This window comes from Zootoca vivipara, chromosome 3 (assembly GCF_963506605.1).
Source record: "Zootoca vivipara chromosome 3, rZooViv1.1, whole genome shotgun sequence".
Lineage (NCBI taxonomy): Eukaryota > Metazoa > Chordata > Lepidosauria > Squamata > Lacertidae > Zootoca > Zootoca vivipara.
Window position 1 is genome coordinate 75,182,347 of NC_083278.1, and position 22,480 is coordinate 75,204,826.

General features: G+C 41.2%; 1 protein-coding gene across 4 annotated transcripts in view; it reads left to right on the plus strand.

The window, feature by feature from the left end:
* The first annotated feature begins 2,938 nt into the window (after positions 1-2,938).
* MTR (5-methyltetrahydrofolate-homocysteine methyltransferase) overlaps positions 2,939-22,480 on the plus strand; it is a 55,061-nt gene continuing 35,519 nt past the window's right edge. For 3 of the 4 annotated variants that reach the window (XR_009557373.1, XM_035108383.2, XM_060272865.1), the window contains exons 1-10: positions 2,939-3,096; positions 5,844-6,055; positions 8,748-8,837; positions 10,997-11,066; positions 12,699-12,791; positions 13,223-13,329; positions 14,700-14,759; positions 17,421-17,515; positions 20,596-20,696; positions 22,035-22,096. Coding sequence is in view for 3 of the 4 variants with exons in the window: in XM_035108383.2 (XP_034964274.2) it covers positions 3,042-3,096; positions 5,844-6,055; positions 8,748-8,837; positions 10,997-11,066; positions 12,699-12,791; positions 13,223-13,329; positions 14,700-14,759; positions 17,421-17,515; positions 20,596-20,696; positions 22,035-22,096 (945 nt within the window). In the remaining variant the exon portion in view is untranslated. Of the gene's footprint in view, positions 3,097-5,843; positions 6,056-8,747; positions 8,838-10,996; positions 11,067-12,698; positions 12,792-13,222; positions 13,330-14,699; positions 14,760-17,420; positions 17,516-20,595; positions 20,697-22,034; positions 22,097-22,480 lie in introns of those variants that run through there. The other variant, XM_035108384.2, reaches the window with a different exon arrangement.

A 22,480-nucleotide genomic window follows, 5' to 3' on the forward strand; every position in this document is an offset into this window, starting at 1 on the left:
CTTGAGAGTCCCATGGACTGCAAGATCAATCCTATCCATTTTGTAGGAAATCAGCCCTGAGTACTCACTGGAAGGACAGATCGTGAAGCTGAGGCTCCACTACTTTGGCCACCTCATGAGAAGAGAAGACTCCCTGGAAAAGACCCTGATGTTGGGAAAGATGGAGGGCACAAGGAGACGGGAACGACAGAGGACGAGATAGTTGGACAGTGTTCTCGAAGCTACGAACATGAGTCTGACCAAACTGCGGAAGGCAGTGGAAGACAGGAGTGCCTGGCGTGCTCTGGTCCATGGGGTCACGAAGAGTCGGACACGACTAAACAACAACAAATCTTTGGTTAGCAAATACCAATACTATTTAGGGAGAGTTCCTTGGCATTTAACCTTAGCAAATTGTTTTAATATATTGTTATTTTCTGTATCAACAAATGCCCAAACTTGCAAATACGTGTGTGTGTGTGTGTGTGTGTGTGTTGTGTATATCATTAGAATATGGAATCATTATAACAGATATAAATGTACTGGTAATAATGAGCTGTTGATCAAGAAGTATTTATTTCAAATAGCTTCAAATATATGCACCCTTATCAGTGACAAAGATCAGGTCATGAAACCTGTGAAGCTTTGTTGTTGTTGTTTAGTCGTTTAGTCGTGTCCGACTCTCTGTGACCCCATGGACCAGAGCACGCCAGGCACTCTTGTCTTCCTTCCTCCTGTGAATCTTTGCTTAAGCTATAAGCTACTGCCAAGTAGCTGATCACTCAGTAACACGAGATTCACAAACAAAATGAGTTTCTGTGGAACAGTTACCTTATTCTCAAAAACTGCCCATATGGTAGTTTGTACCTCAGTGATCTGGGGTGAGGTCTGGGGGTGTGTCAAGAAAGATCTTGCTCTTCAGAGTAAATAACAACTTGATACTTTCATAATTAACAGATAAGTTAACCAGAACCATGATACAAGTTCACAGTGAATGCAAGAAGCCAAGTTTTTACATGGCTTACAAGTTTTTACATGACTCTATCAATTTGCTACTCATCCAATGAGAGCCTTCCAACAAACTAATTTACCGTAATTTATTAAGAGATTGTCACGACTTAAATTTAAAATACGAACAAGAGGCCTGCTTGAGTTGACATGCATCTTACAGTAGATATGCACAGGACATGAAACTGAATTAGGCCCACTTTGCAGATTAGTTTAAACCAGGGATGGGGGATATTTTGCCCTTGGGACTTTCCACACTACTTACCAGCCCTGCTTTGTATTCCCCTTGAGTGTTTCTGACAGGCTGGAATGTGTCATTGAAATGAGAGAATGCTTCTTGCTTACCTAAACTTTTATGCACAGAGGTGTAAGGGGGAAATGTGCAGGCAGTATTCTACCCAGCTGCTCAGTATGGAGCAAACTGGCTCCCATCTTCCAGCAGTGGTGGACTGTGGCATCTCAAAGTTCAGTGGTGCCCTGTGCAATGCCAAAATCTGTCCCCCTACCTTCCATTGGACTTCATAGTTGTGGCACCTGTTGCGGCACCCCAGAAGATCTGTGCCTGGTGCGACCCAACAATTGTGCTCCCCTAGATCCACCTTTGCTTCCAGCAGTCTGACCTGCCAGTCAGTCAGTCAATCAGTCAATCAATCAATCAATCAATCAATCAATCAATCCAGTATTAGGAAACTGGCAAGGACAGTTGTACAAACCAATTACTGGAAGAAATAAAAAGAAACCAGCATTCAGAGCACTAAAGTAAAAGAGAAAAAATGGTAAGTAGATGGGATGGTAAACAACCACAGCAATTCTCAACCCAGTAAAAGTTGTATACCTAAGTATAGGCTCTACATTTTAAAATGCACCCATCAGTAGTGTAAAAACACAGCCTTACGACATATTAAATTTGGGGGGCATGAGCTTTCATAAGCAAGATGCTACACTTCATTTTATTTCTTTTGTGCCCCACCTTTCATCCAAGAAGCTCAAGGCGGTCCTCCTCATCTAAACCCTACAACAACCCAGTGGGGTAGCTTAGGCTGAGAGGCAGCGACTGGCTCAGGGTCTCCCAGGGAGCTTCACAGCCGGCTGGGATTTGAACGCTGCTAGGCCAGGTCCTGGTCCTGATACTCTAACCACTACACTGCACACTCTTTTGGAGTGTGTGTGGAGCAAGTGCTGGAAGCTGAACTAGGACATGGAGCCCTTTTGACATATCTGCATCCTTTGCAAGAGAGGACTAGCGTTGCTTCCCCCCTAATTCGGATTGAGGCCATGGTGCCTCTTCTGGGAACCTGTCCTTGAACCAGGGCCAGATTTAGGTTTGATGAGGCCCTAAGCTACTGAGGGTAATGGGGCCCTTTATATGTCCAGCTGTCCTTTGTCAACAACAAATTGTTGCTGTTTTTGTGTTGAATATATGCTATATGGAACAGACTTCTGGAACGGATTAGGTTTGAGAACCAAGGTACCACTGTATATAGAAATGAGCAAACCAGTGATATTTTAGGGAGCAGGCTAGCAGGTGGGGCCCAACACTTACATCAAAGGAGCCTACACAGCACAGAACACTGTTGCTGTATGTAGGTTTTACTTATTTGTTTTTTTCTCTCTTATATTTTGGAAATGTACATCCAGTGGTTTTTTTCCTTTAATTTTTTTGAGCCCCCAAGAGAGTGGGGCCCTAAGCTATAGCTTGATTAGCTTATACGTAAATCCAGCACTGATTCATTTATTATATCTGTGTACTGTACATGGTTTCGGGGATGGGGGAGAAGAATAAAAACCAATAGTCGTTGGGGAAAGAGGGCGCCTTTAATAGACAGAGAAACCGAACACATAAACCCCGTCCACCCGCTCAGCTGCTAATGCCTCTCCTCACAGCTGAGGCAGCGAAAACAAGAGCTCACGAGGGAGCAAAGAAGGGAAGCCCGGTACAATACCCCGGATGACGCGCAGGCGCCTTCTCCGCCCTGCCCTGCCTACGGCCTCCCCAGCCAGCGAATTGGGGCTTTTCTTCCATTTGCGGTGTCGGAAGGCGAGCGCTGAGCGGGATGTCCCCTGCCATCCACGAGCCGCCTCATCAGTCCGGCGGCCAGCAGTCGGACGGTGCGTGTTTGTTTTCCGGGAGCCGCGAGGTCTCGCGGTGGGCAGCTTGGGTCCTGGCCTCGCGTTCTTCCCGCTGGGTCTGGGGAGTTGGAGGAGCGCGCGTGCGCGCGTGTCCCGCTGCAGCTGGCGCAGCAAAGTTTTATTTGCCACTTAAGGGAAGAGAGTAATCGCTGAGACAGGCTTTAACGGTGTGTCGGGAGAGGAGGTATTTTTTGCAGAGAACGTGGGGGGGGGGGAAAGTAATGGATGATAGTTCATGCGGTTTCTGGGTGCAGAACAGGAAGGTGTTTTTTTGGGGGGGTGTAACTTTTTCCAGCTAACTTTGCCTCATAGTAGCAGACCTGTTGAAATTAAGGAGCGCGACTAAGTTCGGTCCCTTCATTTCAGTAGGTCTGCTCTGAGGATAGTTAGTTGCCTTCCACTCCTAATTCTTTCCCCTAGTGGTTTTTTAATTAAAAACAAAACTTTCTTCTCTTTAGTAGCTGTCGTGGTGGACAGAACATGATGCAATAAAGCATGTGGATTGAACAACCTTTGGATGTGTTTTGCTGGACAATGGATAGTAGGCAATAAATGGATATTCTGTATTCATTAGTACCCTATGAGGCATTACCGTATTAAGAGGCACAGTAACTTGCCTTCTAAATATGTCTCTGTGTGTTTGGCAGCAGGAAAAGCTACATCAACACACGTTATTGGGAACCACGTGTACTGTGGCCCCGACTTGCTTTTGTTTTCTTTAAATGAAACGTGGTTCTTAGTTGCTGGTGTCTTAGATTGACATGCCTTGGGTTTAGAAAGAGAACTTTATCTTGCAGTATTTTAAAGGACCCTTGGGAGGCATGGAAGAAATATAAAAAATCAAGACCAGCAGACTTAGCATCTTTTAGGACATAGGTATGTAAATATTTTGGTCCATGCTTCATATATACCACTAAATCTATAAACGCCTTAAAGAGTAAAACAAAGCAGGCTTGCAAGTGTTCATAGAACTTGCCCCTTAGGTGTAATGAAAGAGATACACATTTTGGAATTAAAATGAATCCCAGGGTTTCTTAATAGTTCACAATATTACTGAAGGTCGTTCAAAAATCTGTTGTGTGCATGTTTATTCAGAAGTACCCTCAATGAGTTCAAGAAAGTGAGTAGGATTTTTGCATTTAATGTTTTGTTCCTTGTACAGTATAGGTAAAAGTTCATTCTCTTTAAAATTTGCCTCTTGAAGGGGCCCAAATAGACTCACCAAGGTTAGTTCAGCGAAAATTACATTTCCCCCATGTTTTGCATTGTTTTGAATGTGTGCAATGCTGGTGCTAGGTTCTGTGACATATTTTACCTCTACTGTATCTTATAGTGATGCTTTCTTAATGGGAGCTGGAGAAATCCCTGTATAGTTGTGCTGTCCATCTCATCAACATGGGACAGTGTGCCAAGCATCTTTTCTAGGTGCAGGGTAAAACTGTGTATTCCAGTTTGGATACAGAACTAGATCTAGAAGTGTGGTTTTCTAAGCTTCTGTTTTATCTCACTGAAATTGCCTGTATCATATCTTCTTGAAATTGGTGGGACTTCAGAGTGAACTTTGTTAGGATGGGGCTATCAGTGATTGCTCTTGTGTGGTGACCTAACCTCTTAATGCCATTTGCTCAATAGGAAGCTGATTTATTTTTTAGAAAGACTGGTGTAGATTAAAAATCATGTAGGGGAGGCGTGGCCTGTGTGCTGTGTAACAGCTCACAATTGTTGGCAATCTCTCCTAAATGTCTTGACAGTGTGACAGAGCATGTGCAAAAATGCTTACCTGCAATTGTAATTAGAAACTCGTGCTCTTTCTTTCCACTCCATGGGTGATAAAGAGGATTATACTCAAAGTAGACCCATTGAAAGAAATTGAAAATTATTTCAAAAAGTCTACTCTGAGTATGACTAACATTGGATATACCGTATCACAGCATGGTAGAGCTGCACTGTTAGTCCTCAAGCAAACAAGCCCTAAAATGTTGCAAGAACACAGGGAGAAGCATTGCTGCTGAGTTAGGAGCTGGTTCTACATCTAGCTCTATAGTACAGTATACAATTCTTTAAAGGAGAGAGTATGATATTTGCAATAGAGGATACTGCTGACTGCTTTGAACAGGGTGAATTTGATTTAAATCACAATTTAAATCATGATTTAAATCACAAGTCAGGAAGACTTGATTTAAATTACTAGTCAGTAAGACTAGATTTAATCATTTTTCTTTTACAGAAAGACTCATTCTTGCTGGTATAATCTTAATATTTACAACCAGATGAAGGCTTCATTTTTGGAGTAATAAATTTTCAGAGTAGTTTTTACAGTTACCGGTATATTAAAAATTACTAATTTGGTTATACTATACATAGACAGATAATTATGAAAATATTGTGAAGTTTAATAAGTTAACTGTTTATATTTGGATAATTTTTCTGCTGTACTTTATTGGAAGGTGGAAAACAATCATTTCCTTAATAACAATTTAAACAATTTATTGAACTGAAACAATAACATTATATCATATGTATCCATGTTTGTTAACTGATATGATTAAACAATTGTTTTTTTAAAAAAACTTAGACTCAGTTTTTGCACACATGAAAAACTTAAAATAAATTCTTATTTTGAAAATCGGATTTAAATAAAAAAAATGATTATTTTAAAAATCATTGATTTTTATCCACCCTGGCTTTGAATATGCATTTCTCACTTGACCCTGTTCCTAACACAGCTACGAAGAAAAGCCTGAAAGATGAAATTGAAATGGTTTTGCGGGAACGCATTATGGTTTTGGATGGAGGCATGGGGACCATGATCCAGCAACATAACTTAACCGAAGAGCAATTTCAAGGTGAAGAATTTAAGGATCATACGAAACCGCTAAAGGGAAACAATGATCTGTTAAGCATAACTCAGCCCGACATAATCTACAAAATTCACAAGGTCAGTATAGTTTGTTTTATGAGGATTTCACTGGGAGAATACTGATTATTTTGAAGTCCGTCACAACTTTGCAAAGGCATATGCAGATAACTTAGATGACAATAATTATCATGGTTCCTTTTGCTGAAAACGTTGTGTGAATTATAATGTATATAGAAATAATTGCTGAGTATGTTGCATATTTTCTCCTTCTATGGTAAAAACCTGATAATTGTAACAACCAATAAGACCCCACTGCATTGGACTGAAAAGCCTTTATCGGTTTGAATGGACTGTGATTTCACTCACATAGCTGCCAAGTATCCCGTATCCGCCGGGAAAACCCCTTTTTTCTTACCGTTTCCCGGCGGTCTCCTGTTTGGTGGAAAATCCCGGTATTTTCCCTTTAATTGGCTTCTGCCCGGCGGCCATTTTTCTGTTCTATGGGCACCAGAAAATGGCGGCGCCGGAAGTCGCTTTTACACGTTTCCGGTCATGCGCGGAAGCGACTTCCGGCGCCGGCGCCGCCATTTTCTGGTGCCCATAGAAGGGCAAAGCGCCACCGGAAGTTGCGTCACGCAACTTCCGGTCATGCGCGTGCTGCCGATCCCGGATCTTTACAACCCGGACTTGGCAGCTATGTTTCACTCATATTCTTTGCAGAATGGTTTTGTTGCTTTTTATTTACTGAATACAGTTGCTTTTTATTTACTGTGAATTTATATCCTGCCCTTCATCCTGAAGGAGCCCTGGGTGGCAAGAACAAGTGATAAAACAATTTAAAACATTTACAGTACAGAGGTAGACTAGGAATGCGTGTTGGAAGAGTAAGGTCTTCACACTAGGCACCAAAACGACAACAGAGATGGCACCTGTCTAATATTCCAGGGGAGAGCATTCCAAAGTGTAGGTGCCACATCACTAAAACCCTGGTTCCTATATTGTGTGTAACAGACCTCCTATGAATATGGTAACTGCATGAGGAGGCCCTCACCTGCAAAACATAGTACAGTACTTCAATTAATTGGATATATAAGGGCTGAGATGATTTTTCAGATATCCTGGTCTCAAGCTGTATTTATATATAGCTAATTGGCAGCCGGTGCAATTTTTTCAGCAGTGGGGCAGCATATTTGCAATACCCTGCCCTGGCAAGCAGTTGAGCTAGTGCATTTTGCAGCTTCTGATCTCAAGAGCAATCTCAAGAGCAGCCCCATGTAGAGTGCATTGCAGTAGTTCAGCCTGGAAGATTCCAGTGGAAAGAATGATAGATTAGTGTGACTTCCACAGATGGTAACTATCTTAGCAGTACCCTTTTGTCTTTCTTTTTAAAAAAAATTAGATGTGGTTGTAGTAAAATGGATAAATATTTCCATGCCCTCCCTTTCATTTGCTGCTTCTACTATTGTTGACAAATGCTGAAACTGAATGGGGTCTCCTGCTACTATTCAGTCCAGCAGAGGAGAAACCAATGCAAATGCAGAGGGAATATCCGCAAGAGAGACCTCAAAGCTAGGACAGAGAAGCTTCCTGTCTTCTGTATGTTGGTGCAGGTGATTATGGCCCCTTGCCAAAGTTAGGCTTCTCAGGTAACTGCTTGTGTTGCCTTGATGTAGTGCTGTCACTGCACAGTAGTGTTCTCTGCACCCTCTCACTGCATGTGAAACGTGTGCTGAAGCCTCTGTGAGTGGTCTCACTTGGACAATCCAGCCACCTCAGGGGTGGGAAAGGGGTAGACAAGCAGCACATTCAAGGCCCACTTGCAAATCTATATATGTTACTGGGTCCCAGTTGACAGGCAAGGTTTCATCTGCAGTAGGGTAAGCATCTGTTTAAATATTGAAGTGCATTGGACGCATTTGCAAAAAAGAAAAGAAAAAAAGTTATTACCAGAGAGGGGAGGTCAATCTGTCTCCCAACTCTCTTTGTGTCATTTCCTGTCATAAATAATCACGCAAGTTCAACCTTAGTTTTTGAAAAGTGAGTTTGCATCCAAAGAAACCTTGTCACTTATCAATAAGTTCCCTTGAAAATCTAAGCTGGGAATTTCTCTTCTAGCATTTTGATTAAAATATAATTGGTTGTAATTACCCTTGTCCTCATTTATTTTTATTTTCCACTGAGAAAAATCTCAAGGGTTTAAACCGTACCGCATCGTTATATTGATATTCTAAACAGTCGCATCAGTACTTCCAAGTCTAGAAAGAAGTATGCACATTTCTTTAAGGAACTGAAGTGTCTTCATTTTGGGGAACAGCGTGAGTACCCAAGAGGAATTACTGCTATTGCCACTTTCAGTTATACTTTAATTACCTAATATATGGTAGATTTTCCTCTCCTGCTGTTCAAATAATGAAGAGGCACTAGCTGACTTTGCAGATGGTAGGACTTTTTAAGCTTTCCCTCTAATCTCTTAAGATTAATTGCAGAATTAAAAGTGATGAGAGAAAGCCCTATTTTACACCTGGTTACTTACTGAGAGTGGTAGGCAAACCTGACTTCAAAAAAAAGGGAAGTCAGAACTGTTTAAAGTGGTATGACACTACTTTAAATACAGAGAGCAGATGGGGTTCTACTGTGAAGGACTGTAGAAGAGCTTAAATTCATTGTTTGACATTTGTAAAGAGGCTTAACTTGCGTTTGAAAAACAACTTGTTCTCCCCCTGCCCCCTGCTCCCAAAGAAACCCCCTAATCATTCTCTTTTTCTTGCAGGAATACTTGCTGGCTGGTGCTGATATCATTGAGACAAACACTTTCAGCAGCACCAGAATAGCACAAGCTGACTATGGCCTTGAACATCTGGTAAGAATTTTGAATTTCTTGTTAATCAATTTTTGGTTTTGTAGCTTGTTCACATTTACACTTCTCCTTCACGTGGCTGTCTCGCCATCCCCTGTTGAAATTTAGATGGGACACATGCCTGTCCCTTTTGCTTATTTTATTTTGCACTGGCGCTATATAAAAATAACAACATTTGTCTGAGATGTTATAGGTAACGTAGTTTTGATTTGCTTCTTTCTGATGAAAGATTATCCCAGTCCCAGTCTAGCAAATGAAGATTGAATGAGCAGGAGAGAGAAAGTGCAAGGATTAGCAGCCACAGTACTCCATTGTACGTTTGCAGCTCAAGGTCAGCAGCTGCAGTCCCTTGTTTCTGCTGAGAGAAGAAGATTTTGCATGCAGTAGTGTTAAGGGAGCATGCCTGATCCCCTGGAAGCAGTTTTACTAGGCAGCCAAGCCAGTGCCTAATTACAAGGCTGGATGATCTCTTGTAATGCATTCTTGCGTTAGCATACATTCTGGATCAAAATCAAACATGCCCATGCACTGTTTGGCTACTCATCAAAGGATCCTAAAGGATCAGTGAAACAAGAGTGGCTCTTTTTATTCTTTTAAAGGGGATAAAGGAGGTCCCCCATCATTGGTGCAATGTGGCATGAGGGGCTTATTTAGACTTTTATCAATGTGGGTTTGAGGGATATTAGTTTCTCAAACGAGTACTTTTTGAATAATTGTTCTCTAATGGAGAACCCTTGCTTCATAGCAAGACTGACACTTTTAGTATCCTGTGGCTTGGTTTCAACTGGGCCCTAAATACACATTTTTAAATAAATTAATAAATGTGGACAGTCATGGCTGATTTATGCTGTCTTGTGACATTTGAAATCCTTTCCTGAGTTCTTGAGGTCAGTAAATTTGTGACACTGATTACACTCAGACATAAAGCTAAACTATGGCATAGCTTTATGTGAATGGACAAGGACATATGAGCTCCCCATTGCCCTCCAATATTAGTAGGAGATTGAAAACAAAAGTGAGAATTTCCAGCTAACTGTGTTCATCTATGATGTCTGTTTTTTAAAAATAAAATAAACAACCTTAAACCTTAACTATGGTTTAGGGAAACTATCCAACTTAAAACTGTGGTTGCTGATTCTGGTTTGTTTCCCTAAACATAAGATTAACTGCAGTTCTAGGTTCAGATGCAACAATAAACCATGGTTAATTGGAAGCTTTTACTTCAGTTTTCAATCTACCCCACATAGCAATATCAGAAGAAAGGAAAATTAGAGCCCACAGCCTAAGGCTTCTGCACGTAACACTTGTTGGAAGCCTACTACTGTACAAAAAAATCTTGAGGCAACTTACAGTACAAAAAGTACTTTACACTTTACTGGGCACTAAAATAATCACAGGCTTAATTCTAAAAGCAACAGATGGAAACTTTCACCTCTTCCCAACCACATGCACATGATTGTGATCATCAAAAAGTGAGCAAGCTAAAGCACCCACAGAAATGTTAATCATTAGATGCATGGGAGAAGAGAAAAGTATTTGGTACCAAAAATCTGTTGATCACAACTAGGCGAATGTCTTTGGGGAGAGCATTCCCCAAATGGACCACTGAAAAGAACCTTTCCCTTGTTGCTACCCTTAAAGCTTGTGTCAAAAAGGGCAATCAGAAGAGGGCCTCTGATGATCTTGGAGGGGTCTGTGTTGACCCACAGGCTGAAGTTCTTTGCTGCTGTCTTAGAAAGGCAAGACTAACAAGATCAGGATGAAAACTGGAAGAAAGATTTGCTAGTGCACAAAAAAGGAAGATGAGTGTACATTCTTCCTAATGACCAAGGGGGAGGGGATGCTTAACTCCAGGTTGGATGTGTGTTGATCCTGATTGGAGGATCACATACTAACTGAGCACTCTCAGTAACCCATTGGTACAACATTGCCTTGGTTGAATTTGGTGGGGAGAGGTGAGATTAGGCTTTTGTGTCTTCTAGAGTTTTTCCTCTTTCACATTTCAGTAGAGGGCATTGAGGAGAGCTGCAAAAGAATTCCTGTCATAGTGTCTAAAATGTAGTGTTCAAAATAGAGTTAGTTAATTTGAATATAATGTCTTTTTCTGGATGTTTCTTTGTTTTGATGTCTCCTCCACTTTCTCCTACCCCTGTGCTGCCCAGGCTTATCGGTTAAACAAAATATCAGCACAGGTAGCCCGAAAAGCAGCCGATGATGTCACTGCTGAGACAGGTAAAATAATGTTCCAATATTTCTAACCTACTGGCTTCCAATTAGTTCACACATTAGCCTATGATCACTGTTTCTCATTAGGCCGGAGGATGTAATTGCTGGAGGTGTCATTCAGTGAAACATAATAATGCATAATAAAATAGGCACTATTCATTAGGGGCTCTTGTGGGTTCCAAATTCTGCTTAGATTCCAGATGTTAGTGCCAGTCAGTGCTATTCCCAAAACACTGCAGCTTGCATACTTGGTTTCTTATTTATACAAAATTAACTAAAGTGCAAGTAAACTGGCTTTAACTTCTTGCAGATTCCAGCAATAGGCAACTCAAGTGCTGACTGGACAACATGGTTTTCTTAAATTCCAGCAAAAACCTACAATCTGGTTTCAAGGAGGAGATGTAGACTCTTAATAGCTTTAAAGAGAAGTTTTCTCAAAATCAAGGCTAGAAGAGACCAGTAATGGTTAAAGAGAGATCTCTACAGTCTTGCTCACCTATGAGACTATTTAAAAAAATCTTCTCCAGAATCTATTGTACATTTTGTTCTTGGAGTATCTAACCAGTCTTTCTAATTAGAATCTTGGTTCTTATTATAGAAGTCTTCAGCCAAACGCTAATTGCTAAGTTTGTCAATATGTGAAATTTGGACTTTTTGCCCTCATTGCCACTTGAGGCTTGTTGTGACAATAGAAGCCACAAAAATAATTAAAATCAACAATAGGCTAAAAACAGATTGAAATACATGTCAACATTCTACATATCTGGATAGGCTTGTCTAAATAAAAATGCTTTTAGCAGGTCCTGAAAAGCATAGAGTGAAGGGGCTTGCCTTGGTATCATCTGCCTATCTACTTGTCCTTCCTACCTATACCCAACATCCCTTTGTCCCTATGTATAGTTTTGTCCAGCCCTATATTCTTTTTGGCTCCTCCTTTTTTCCAACTCTGCCTGTTCACCACCTGTTGTTTCCTCAGTTCTGTGCATTTCAGATCACTTTCTAGTGTCCCACTTCCTTTAGCTACCCTGTCTCTTGACATCCTGTCTTTCTACAGACTACTTTCTCTTTCTACACACTACTTTCTTTGCCCATAACAAATAGCATCACAAAGTTTAGTCAGAACCGCTTCTCTGATTAGCCTAATTCAAGCTATATTCCCCACTAACCTTTCCTTTAGGCTCTTTTGTTCCCCTGAGACTTCCTCCCAGTTGTCGTCCATATGCTGGATACTATTTTAATTCCTGCCAAAATGATAACTTCCCTTCCCACATTGAAGCTGGACTGCAAACAGTTGTATTCCTTGAGCAGCTGAACTATGCCAAAATACAACACCTGCTCATCCAAACTGTATTATCACTACGGTGCTAAATAGTTTTTGTATTAATATTTTTTAAATGTGTTTCCTATATTGGTACTTTGGAACTCTCCCCCACTGGATCCTTTGAAGTTCTTTGCTGCAGGATTGTGCCACTCACCATCAGCATGGCAAGCAGGTTTTGCCCCTCTCATAATTGTTCCCAAGTGCAGTGCCGTACTTTTATCCATTGGACTGGATAGCACGTGATGAAACACTGGTGTGTCTCTTCGCCCCATCACCCAAAGCCTGTTTCTCAAATATTATGTCTCTTCTTTGTAAAGGAAGGAAAAGATATGTTGCTGGTGCAATGGGTCCCACAAACAAGACCCTTTCTGTCTCCCCTTCAGTGGAAAAGCCAGATTACAGAAATGTCAGTAAGTATTTAGATTATTATTCCAAAGACTGAGGGCAAATATTATTTATTTTACTTTTCCTGTTTCTATCAGTTTAATGCCAACACCACTTTTATAATATAGGCTGACCCATTAATGTGTTTTTGGTGAGTCCAGAGACTTCCGATTTTGATGCCAGTTCATGTTTTTGTTGTGGTCCATAAATCTATTTCCAATTCCATATTAGAGGTGTACACAATATCTTTGAGGAAGCTAATTAGAATTATTTGAGAGCCTAACAACTAATCCCATTCTGCTGTACATTGCGCCAAATGATAAGGAATTGCAGTGCAAAGTTACCTTCTTGCATGTCCACCAGTTGTGGAGGATATGAGAACCACATTTGTAGTCGGAATAGGTGTTTCATTGTCACTTCTAGCATAAAAAGAGAATTTGTTATTATTGTGTTGCAGCTTTTGATGAGCTTGTGGAAGCGTACACCGAACAAGCCAAAGGACTTCTTGATGGTGGAGCAGATATCATGTTAGTTGAAACCATATTTGATACAGCCAATGCCAAGGTGAGAATTCAAAGCAAACTCTTGAAAGTGCCACTTAAAAAAAACAAAAAACTCCACCCCATGTAAACTATAATTTAATTGCTAAAAAAGTTAGGTGATCACAAGTCAAAAGCAGATAAACCTCCTTTTGTTTAAAATGATAATATTGATTCTCTTTGTACAAGTGCATTAAACAAGGAAGGATTGGAGCTGTTCTGCTGGAGTCCCTAATAGCTTGTAGTATTCTGGATGGGATGGTTAAAATTTCCTGGAAGGGGATGCCATGTATGACATTAAGTTAAGACGCTCCTCTCCTTGCGCTGGATGGGGAAGCTTCAGGAAAGAGGAAAGGAGAAAAAGGAGCCATTTTCCCCACTTTATGGAGACCTTTCTCTTGATAATTAAACAACAGTGCTCCAAATCCGAGCCCTTTAGCAATACATAGCACAGAGGGGCAGTGCTTTGGGTGGATGTAGAATGTGGGAAGTGTCCTTTCCTTCCCCTCTGTGAAGCCACTACATGACTCCTTCATGCTTGCTGAAGCCCTGAGTGTTGCTGTTAGAGGCTGGAGATAAGAAGAATGCTGCTGGATCAGTCTAAAGCATTTGGTTCTCTCAGTGGCCAACCTGATGCTTTTAGGGAGCTCACAACAAGGACAGCAGCGTGATAGCATTCTCTTCACTGGGATCTCCAGCAACCAGCATTCCTCCTCTCATTCTAGAGGAAGAGAGAGAGAGAGAGAGAGAGAGAGAGAGAGAGAGTGTGTGTGTGTGTGTGTGTGTATGTATGTATATGTATGTATGTATGTGTGTGTGTGTGTGTGTGTGTGTGTGTGTGTGTATATATATATATATATATATATATATATATATATATATATATATATATGAACGTGGCTGTTTTATGTATGTGCTTTGTGCAAGAATGGACATATATGTTCGTGTGTTTTTATGAATATATATGTGTGTGGATGTGGATGAGAAAGAGTGGGGTGTTCCCACCCACCTTTTGAATGGGCCTCACCCACCACTGGCATGAACTGACTGGAAGGTTATAGGCAGTGGACCTCGGGCTGAAAAAGGTTTCCCACACCTGCCATAGATTCATGCAGTCTGATCTGGATTTCTTGTCACTGTGAAATTGCTGTTGGGCAACTTTTCCTGCAGTCACAGAGCCACTTGAGACAGTATATTGTGGCTCCTTTGTTGTTGGTCTCGTATTTATTTAGGGGGGGATTGGTCTCCTCTAAAGAAAAAGCTGTTGGTGCTGGTTTAATCCTTCCCTCCCTATAACAAAACAATACCTCAAGATGTGCAAAATGTTTGAAAACTCCAAAGTGGAAGGAAGGCAAATCACCCACCCTTAATTTTTGTGATGTTTTTATTGCACAGGCAGCTCTCTTTGCGCTCCAGAGGTTGTTTGAGGAAGAGTATGACCCCAGACCATTGTTTGTAAGTATAAGAATTGAAAGAGTAACAGCATCTCTGTAATTCATGAGTTAATGCTCAACCAACTAAGAAATGAACACTTTGTTTTACAAGCTATACTGTCTTGCATGTTACCTTGCACTTCGAGTTTCCTTTCATTAAAGTTCCCAACCTGTATGCTGGAGCATCAGCATCCTCTTATGATAATTATAAATATGCATCGGCATTTAGAAACCACTTAATATTTAAAACGTCTCTTCAGCGGTATACAACATAAGCAACAACAATGTAATTAAAATAAAAATGCAACATGGAGCCAGTAAAATAAAAATGCAACATGGAGCCAGTAAAACAGTATTATAAAAACAAAAATAGGAATTCATGGACTGTGAGCAAATAGAAGCAGGGTCCCATCTTGCCGGCTGGAGAAAGCTGAGGCAAAAATGGAGGTGATTGAAAGATGTCTGAAGCAACTAATGGTTGCTTCTTCATATATTGCAGAGAGAAGGGCCTTCCACAGTACAGCAGCAATAGTGGAAAAGCTGTAGTTTCAGAAGCTATACTACCTGTCCCCATTTGGCTATTCTTTGTGTTTAAAATATGTTAGTTAAAATATACTGCCAGGAACCCCTCTGGTTCTGCTGTGTAAATATATATGTAAATGTGCAAACTTCTAGTGTGCAATTCTGCACTCTGTGTTCACGGAGTGGCTCTCACTGGACCATCTGCTATCACCGTGCAGCACCGTGCCATCTGCTGTCACATTTGCTCTTCCAAGTGTGCTGAGATTCTCCTGGCCATTCTTCAGTAGCAGCTGAAGGCCTCCTGTGTCTTTAACCATCAGCATTTTATTGCCAATTCTTCCATATGGCCCCCATGCACAACTGTCTACTCCTGCTGGGAGTAGCCTGCATTCCTGGGACAACAGCAGGCAGTAAGATACTAGCTGTAAAATGTGCTATTGAATGGACCCTGCAGATTGCAGCATGCTGAGAAGGGCACACTTGAGAGCAGCTGGCAGGGGAGAAGAAGTTTGTCATAGAGCCCTGTGGGAAGCCTTCTGCCCACTGTGACAGGAAGGTGGGAAACAACCATTATGTTACTCTTGTCACATGAACTCCTTATCACTTTGGACAGCTATCCCTTGAGATTGAAGCTGAGATAGAACAATAAGTTTTCACTTATTTTGTGGTTCAACTACCACTACTTATGTGGTTCAAATAATATATATCTCACATACTGGTTCACTCTAATGTCTCTCAGTATCTCAGATGCCAAAAGTTCTCCTGTACTGTGGTTCTTATTCATTAGAAGCACGCATAAGAGCTTCCATTAGATCAAGGTGTTAGGAAATGCATCAGCCTGGTTCAGTAAAAGATACCTTATATTTTGTCTGTCACACTTACAGCATCTTAAGGCTGTAACGTGGAGGAGTTATAATTGATTGAACTACAGGTTTATTGACTACATTCATATGTCATGATCCAAGTTTGCCCGCTTACTATGTTTTAACAGCATGCTGGGGCACAGTGCACAATAATTCTGGCTTGGATGGTTGAAGCAATCTAGGAAGTCACAATCTGAACCCAGAGCCGTGGTTTGTTTCTGCCTAATAAGCCAGGATCACTAGCATGCTATAAACCAGGCATCCCCAAACTTCGGCCCTCCAGATGTTTTGGACTACAATTCCCATCATCCCTGACCACTGGTCCTGTTAGCTAGGGATCATGGGAGTTGTAGGCCAAAACATCTGGAGGGCCGCAGTTTGGGGATGCCTGCTATAAACTATTGCTTATTATTGGCTTACGAATCTTGGCTTGATGGAGAAAAACCATCCTCAGTTCAGTAGTCATGGGAAACCCAGCTTAATTGTGTCTTCCTAGTTTATTCCCCCTACTTGTGCTAGGAGAGGAGCGAAGTAGGAATTATCAAGCAGAGTGTGCACCAGCATACTGCTTGTTCACAGTAAACCATAATAAGCCAGCAACCCTGGGTTATTGTGACGTGCAGATGCGGCCATAGTCTAATTAAAAAGGCTAGTATTTTGCAGTTATGTTGCTGCTAGCATCAGTTGTGTAATACATTATTGTTTCCATGGAAATCCTTTGTGGTTTTGGAGATTGTTCCATAATGAGAACATTGGAACCATCAGATTCTAGTTATAGGCAACGTTGGAAACATAGTATTAAATAAGGGAAGGGTTGAGAACCTGTGGTGTTCAAAAGAATGTGAAAATGAATGCCTCAAATGCCAAATTATAGGGATATGGGGGATGAGAAGGAGGTTTTTTTCTTCCTTTCTTTGCCTTGTTATAGAATAGGTGAGTATTCCTCGTAAAGGAGGGGTGGCAAGCTGATCGTCTGAGCAAAATCTCAAAAATCTGGTTAATTTTTTAGCATATTTGTGTTCTCTGTACAATTTCCTGACACCCCAAGTGCAAATTCAGATAAAAGTTTCTTCTTCCCTCCCTCCCTTTGTCTTCAAATGGAGAAGGGAGCTATTCATTTACAGATCAATCTTTGTGACAGCTAAAACATTGTTTGCAGAGGTTGTTGCACAGAACCTTCATCATTCTGATTGCCTCTTGTTAATTTTTAATCAGGCATTGTTCATTTCAGATCTGCTGTTGCATCCGTCTTCATACAAGTTTTTTTTTTGTCTCACTGCTTCCCTTGTGATGTTTAGGTATCAGGAACCATTGTCGATAAAAGCGGCCGCACTCTCTCTGGCCAGACTGGGGAAGCTTTTGTCATCAGTATATCTCACTGTGACCCACTTTGGTGAGAGAAGTAAATTTACTTACAATAAATCTATGCAGTATTGATAGGCTCTGTGCCAGTTTTTCTAAAATCGATTCAGATGAATGGGGGTCGCACTAGGATTGTGCGGACAATGTTTGGACCCCAGTCTAATGTATCCATCTGTTCTGCTTTTCAAAGCACTGATTTTCAAAGCACTAATTTTCAAAGTGTGCAGACGGCCTCCTTAGGGACATGTAGACCTAAGTCACTCGCAGCTCTCACCTGGTGTGCATCTTGATGGCAGAGCATCAACCTATTTCCTGCCCTTGCCAATCAGTTGTTCACTTCTCACTGTCCTTGGATATTGGCAGTCCTTGGCCCTCAGCGACCTTCAATGCATCTCATTTTGGATTCTCAAGCCAGCCTTTTCCTCTCCTCTGCCAAATCTCTCCACCTCCTGAGGGTTTTTTTTTTAAGCCTGTCATGCCATCGTGATGTGGAGAACGGCATGCAGGGGAGGGTCATGCCTACTCTTCTTTCTCCCCATATAAATCATGCTCCATCCAGCCTGCCAAATAGCTGTTTGTCAGGCTAGGTGGAAGTGTGAGATGGTTGTGGGGGATGAACGTGTAGGCAGGTCACTCCCATGTGTCGTTCTCCATTTGTAAATCATGTGTGAGTGTGAGTATGTTACCTGCTCTGACCACATCTGCTGACATAGGGCTTCCAACTGCCCACCCACTGCCCCGAGGGAAAAATGTTTGTTCATTCCTTCTGCCAGTGCTCAGGACCAATGCACTTTTTGTTGTTTTTTTAAGTGCAACCTTTTATAACTTCCAGTGGGAATTACAGAAAAGGACAAGTACACGATTCACAGTGGAGAATATAAACATTTTAAAGTCATTTTGGGGCCTGCCTTCCTCCTTACACTTGCCACCCTGGAGCTTCAGGGAGATCAGCAGATGAGGCTTGTAGAGACAGACAGAGACAGATGGTGGTGAAATGACGCAGAGAGAAAGACAGCAGCTTAAGGTGAAAAAGGAGCCTGAGCCAAAGAGAAAGAAGGCGGAAGCTTATAAATCAACCATGACTTTGCAGCATAGAGTGAAATTGTATTTATCTGTGGTTTGATAAGGATGGCAGCATTAGCTATTCTTATCTGTGCTCCAGCACTTGTTGAGTAATGGGTCTATAAGTTAAATTCAAGGGGGGGTTGGTTTTAAATGGCCCCCCTTGTTCATGTTTCTCTTTTTTTGACAGCCTTTCTTATCAATGTTCTAAATGTTTGTGTGTGTGTGCATGCAGCTGAAGGAGACCTATTATACAAGTAATTGCATAAAACCATTTTTAAACTATCTGATTAGCTTAAAATATGTCAGCTGTTTGCTTGTGGGTCAAGCCAAAGAGGTCAGAAATGTTGTTAGTGATCTTGCTAAGCTGATAACCACATATATCCTCTTATCATAGACAGTGTGGGCTGAAGAAGCTTCCAGCCACTGCAGAGCTTCCAGAAGAAGAAGCTCTGCAGTAGGCCAGGGGTTCCTTAACACTGTAGGTGCTAGCCAGGTCCAGGATCAAATGTGCCCAGCTTCAGAAAAAGAACTACACTGGGCATCTTTAGACCAGGGTGATCTCTGGTGCTCAGAGACATCATAATGCCTTACTGGGAAAGAGGAATGAGTATGCTAACACTGCAATGAGCTATCTGTTTGGCACACACAACTCAGGATTCTTATTTACTGTTGGTTCTCTCCAACGTAGCCCCAAGAAGGATTTTGCTGCTGTTCTTGGCTTTCAGAACAGAAAAGATGCTTGTTAGTGGAAGAGTTTACATATTGCATATCTGAACTCCTGAATTTAAACTCCAGAATCTTGGGTAGCAAGTATTCAATAATTTCTCTGTTTGCGGTATCCAGTAACACTTCCACTTCAGCTTTTAAGATGAAAACTCTTCTATTCCATTAGGCTTTTGCAGGCAATTAAAAATACACCTTTCCCTATTAGTTAGCTGATTTCTGATTTTAACTTTTTTATATGGACTTTATTGTACTGTCTTATATATAATAGTAAACAGCTCTGATTTTTTCAATGAATAGCAGTTTATAAACATTTCAACAAACAAACAAACAAACAAACGTATTGCCATTCATGGGCTAGATGCACAATTTGTCAGACTTACGAGCTTGTTGTTTTCATCATTAATCTTTTCAGAGTTTCCAGGCAAGAAAGAGTGATTGTTAAACCACTCTGAGAACTGTAGCTCTGTGAGGGGAATAGTGGTCTCCTAAGAACTCTCAGCACCTATAATAAACTACAGTTACCAGGATTATTTAGGGGAAGCGAGGACTGTTTAAAGTGATACAATACTGCTTTAAACATATAGTTCAGATGGGGCCTAAGAATTTTTCGAGTTCTGGTGTTGGTACTTAATTGTTGGGTTCCTTAGTTTGATAGGATGAAACGAGTGACCACAGGAAAAATATTTGTATTCAACTGTATTTGAGATCTGAGGAGAGAACCTATGCTTAGAATTTGAGCTTAAGACCTGACTTTGTTCATATTTCTGATGCAGATGTTTACACTAATAACCTGGTGAGAGACTGCTGAGGCTCTTTCTGTGTAAAAAAATTAAAAATCTGCCTCAAAAGAATCAAAGGTGAATTAATTCAATTACACAATCTTAACACTATCCCTAGGCATTTAAGGCAAATGTACACGCAAGTTCTTCTCTGGTTTAAAAATATTATCAAAAGCAGGAAAATAATCAGGTATGCCAGGGGTCCCCAGACTTACCGCGCTTCGGGCCAGTGCCCAAAGCACCGACCCCGCAGCGGGCCAGAGGGCAGGGGAGCGTGCGCCCATGCGCCTGCGCACACGCTATTTCTGGCGCACTTCCGGGTCGCCGTAGAACCAGAAATGCAGTGGAAATGATGCGTGCGCATGCGCGCAAGCTATTTTCGACGACCCGGAAGTGGGCCGCCGCGCCGCTAAGAGCCGTAGTCTGGGGATCTCTGAGTAGGTGATTTGATAGTATGATTTTCAGTATGGTTTTTTTGTGTCTCAATCAAAACAAAAAATACATCTGCATACATATCTATAATCTATATTGGTCTTTCTAGCATCGGACTAAACTGTGCCTTGGGGGCAGTGGAAATGAGGCCCTTCATTGAAACTATTGGGAAGTGTACAACAGCCTACATTATTTGCTATCCCAATGCAGGTATGGACAGATTTGTGGGAATTTTCTGTTTTTTGCTTATCAATAAGTGATAAATCTTGTAAATCAACATGATGTGCATTTTTAATACAGCTGCAACAGCTTACTTCATAATTATGTTATCTGCAGTCAACTTAATTGTTATGCAAATGAAGCTGCATGAGAAAACCCTGCCAAACTCAAGATAATTATTATGGTTTGAACATGTGGAGGCTCCCTTGGAGGGGGCCTGCTCTATCAGCTGCTGGTTGATACCTTTCTATCTCTCCACTGTATGGTTACGTCATGATGGGATAGATGAGCAGTGGTTGTGTTTTAGCTGTAGGTGCTATTAAGACTGTTCATTATACAACCACATTCTTCATACCTCTTAGCATTTAGGAAATCTAGATTATAGGCAAGGCGCAAAATGGGATACAGTGATATATTTCAAGGTTGTAAATCGGAGCTCACCCAGAGTGAAAACTCTTGCCTTGCAATTTGTTTACCCCTGCTCTTTATTTATTTTAGAGTCTTTCTTACCCTGCTTCTCAGCTGAAGAGATCCCCAGAGCAGTTTACTTAAAATAAAGACAGACAAAAGAGCCTTGATTAAAACTCTTGATAGTAGGTTTAGCGGCTGAGTTGATATGAATGAACATTTTGAGCCCGGTCTTGTAATGCTTCCTTGGTATTGTGATGTCTTCCAGTGAAGTCTGTATGCTTGAAATTTGAAGCACTAATTTTGATGTATAATTGGTTACATACTATTATTTTCTGTGCTAAGCAAACATTTTCTGTGGAAAAATATGTGAATGAATCTTTGGATGACACTTAAAGTGGTGCCTACCATTTAAACACTGAAACAACTGCTTCTCCATTCTGCTAATGCATGTGCTGATATTTTAGTAAAAAAGGACATTCTTTCTTAGAAAGAAAGGGAGGGAAAACCTGGGAATAATAAATAACCTTGAAAAGCTAATATTTTAAAGCTAAGGCAGGTTGTTGCCTGGGAAAATCTAATTAAGAAAAGACTAATGAGTTTTTTATTTATTAGCAATGTAGCACATACTCATTAATCCCATTGAAAACTACAGCTGCAGTGATGTTTTTTTTCTTTTTAAGCAGATCAAAGCTTTAGAAGTTAAGACCTTTTACCAAACCTCAGAAGAAAAACTTCCTAAGATTTATGTATATGGATGTGCCAGATGCATGTGGATGTGTGTTACCGAGAAAGTTATAAATTGTATTATCCAGCTGAAATAATAAATGGAAACAAAACTCCCCTATAGTTACCTATAGATCACGTGAAAAGTTATCTATAGATAATGTGATGTTCAAGCACTTTCTAATATTTCTTCAGGTCTTCCTAACACCTTTGGTGGTTATGATGAAACACCTGAAGTGACTGCCAAGCACCTAAAGGTAGGGGATAATACGTGTATTTATTTCTTCCAACTGTAGAGGGGAAAAATATTTGCAAGTAAATCAAACCCTGTATTTGTCTACTCAGAAGTAAGTGATAAGACGTTCAATGGGGCTTAAAAGGTAAAGGGGCCCCTGACCATCAGGTCCAGTCGTGTCCGACTCTGGGGTTGCGGCTCTCATCTCGCTCTAGGCCGAGGGAGCCGGCATTTGTCCGCAGACAGCTTCTAGGTCATGTGGCCAGCATGACAAAGCTGCTTCTGGCGAACCAGAGCAGCGCAAGGAAATGCCGTTTACCTTCCCGCCGGAGCGGTCTATTTATCTACTTGCACTTCGATGTGCTTTTGAACTGCTAGGTGGGCAGGAGCTGGGACCGAGCAATGG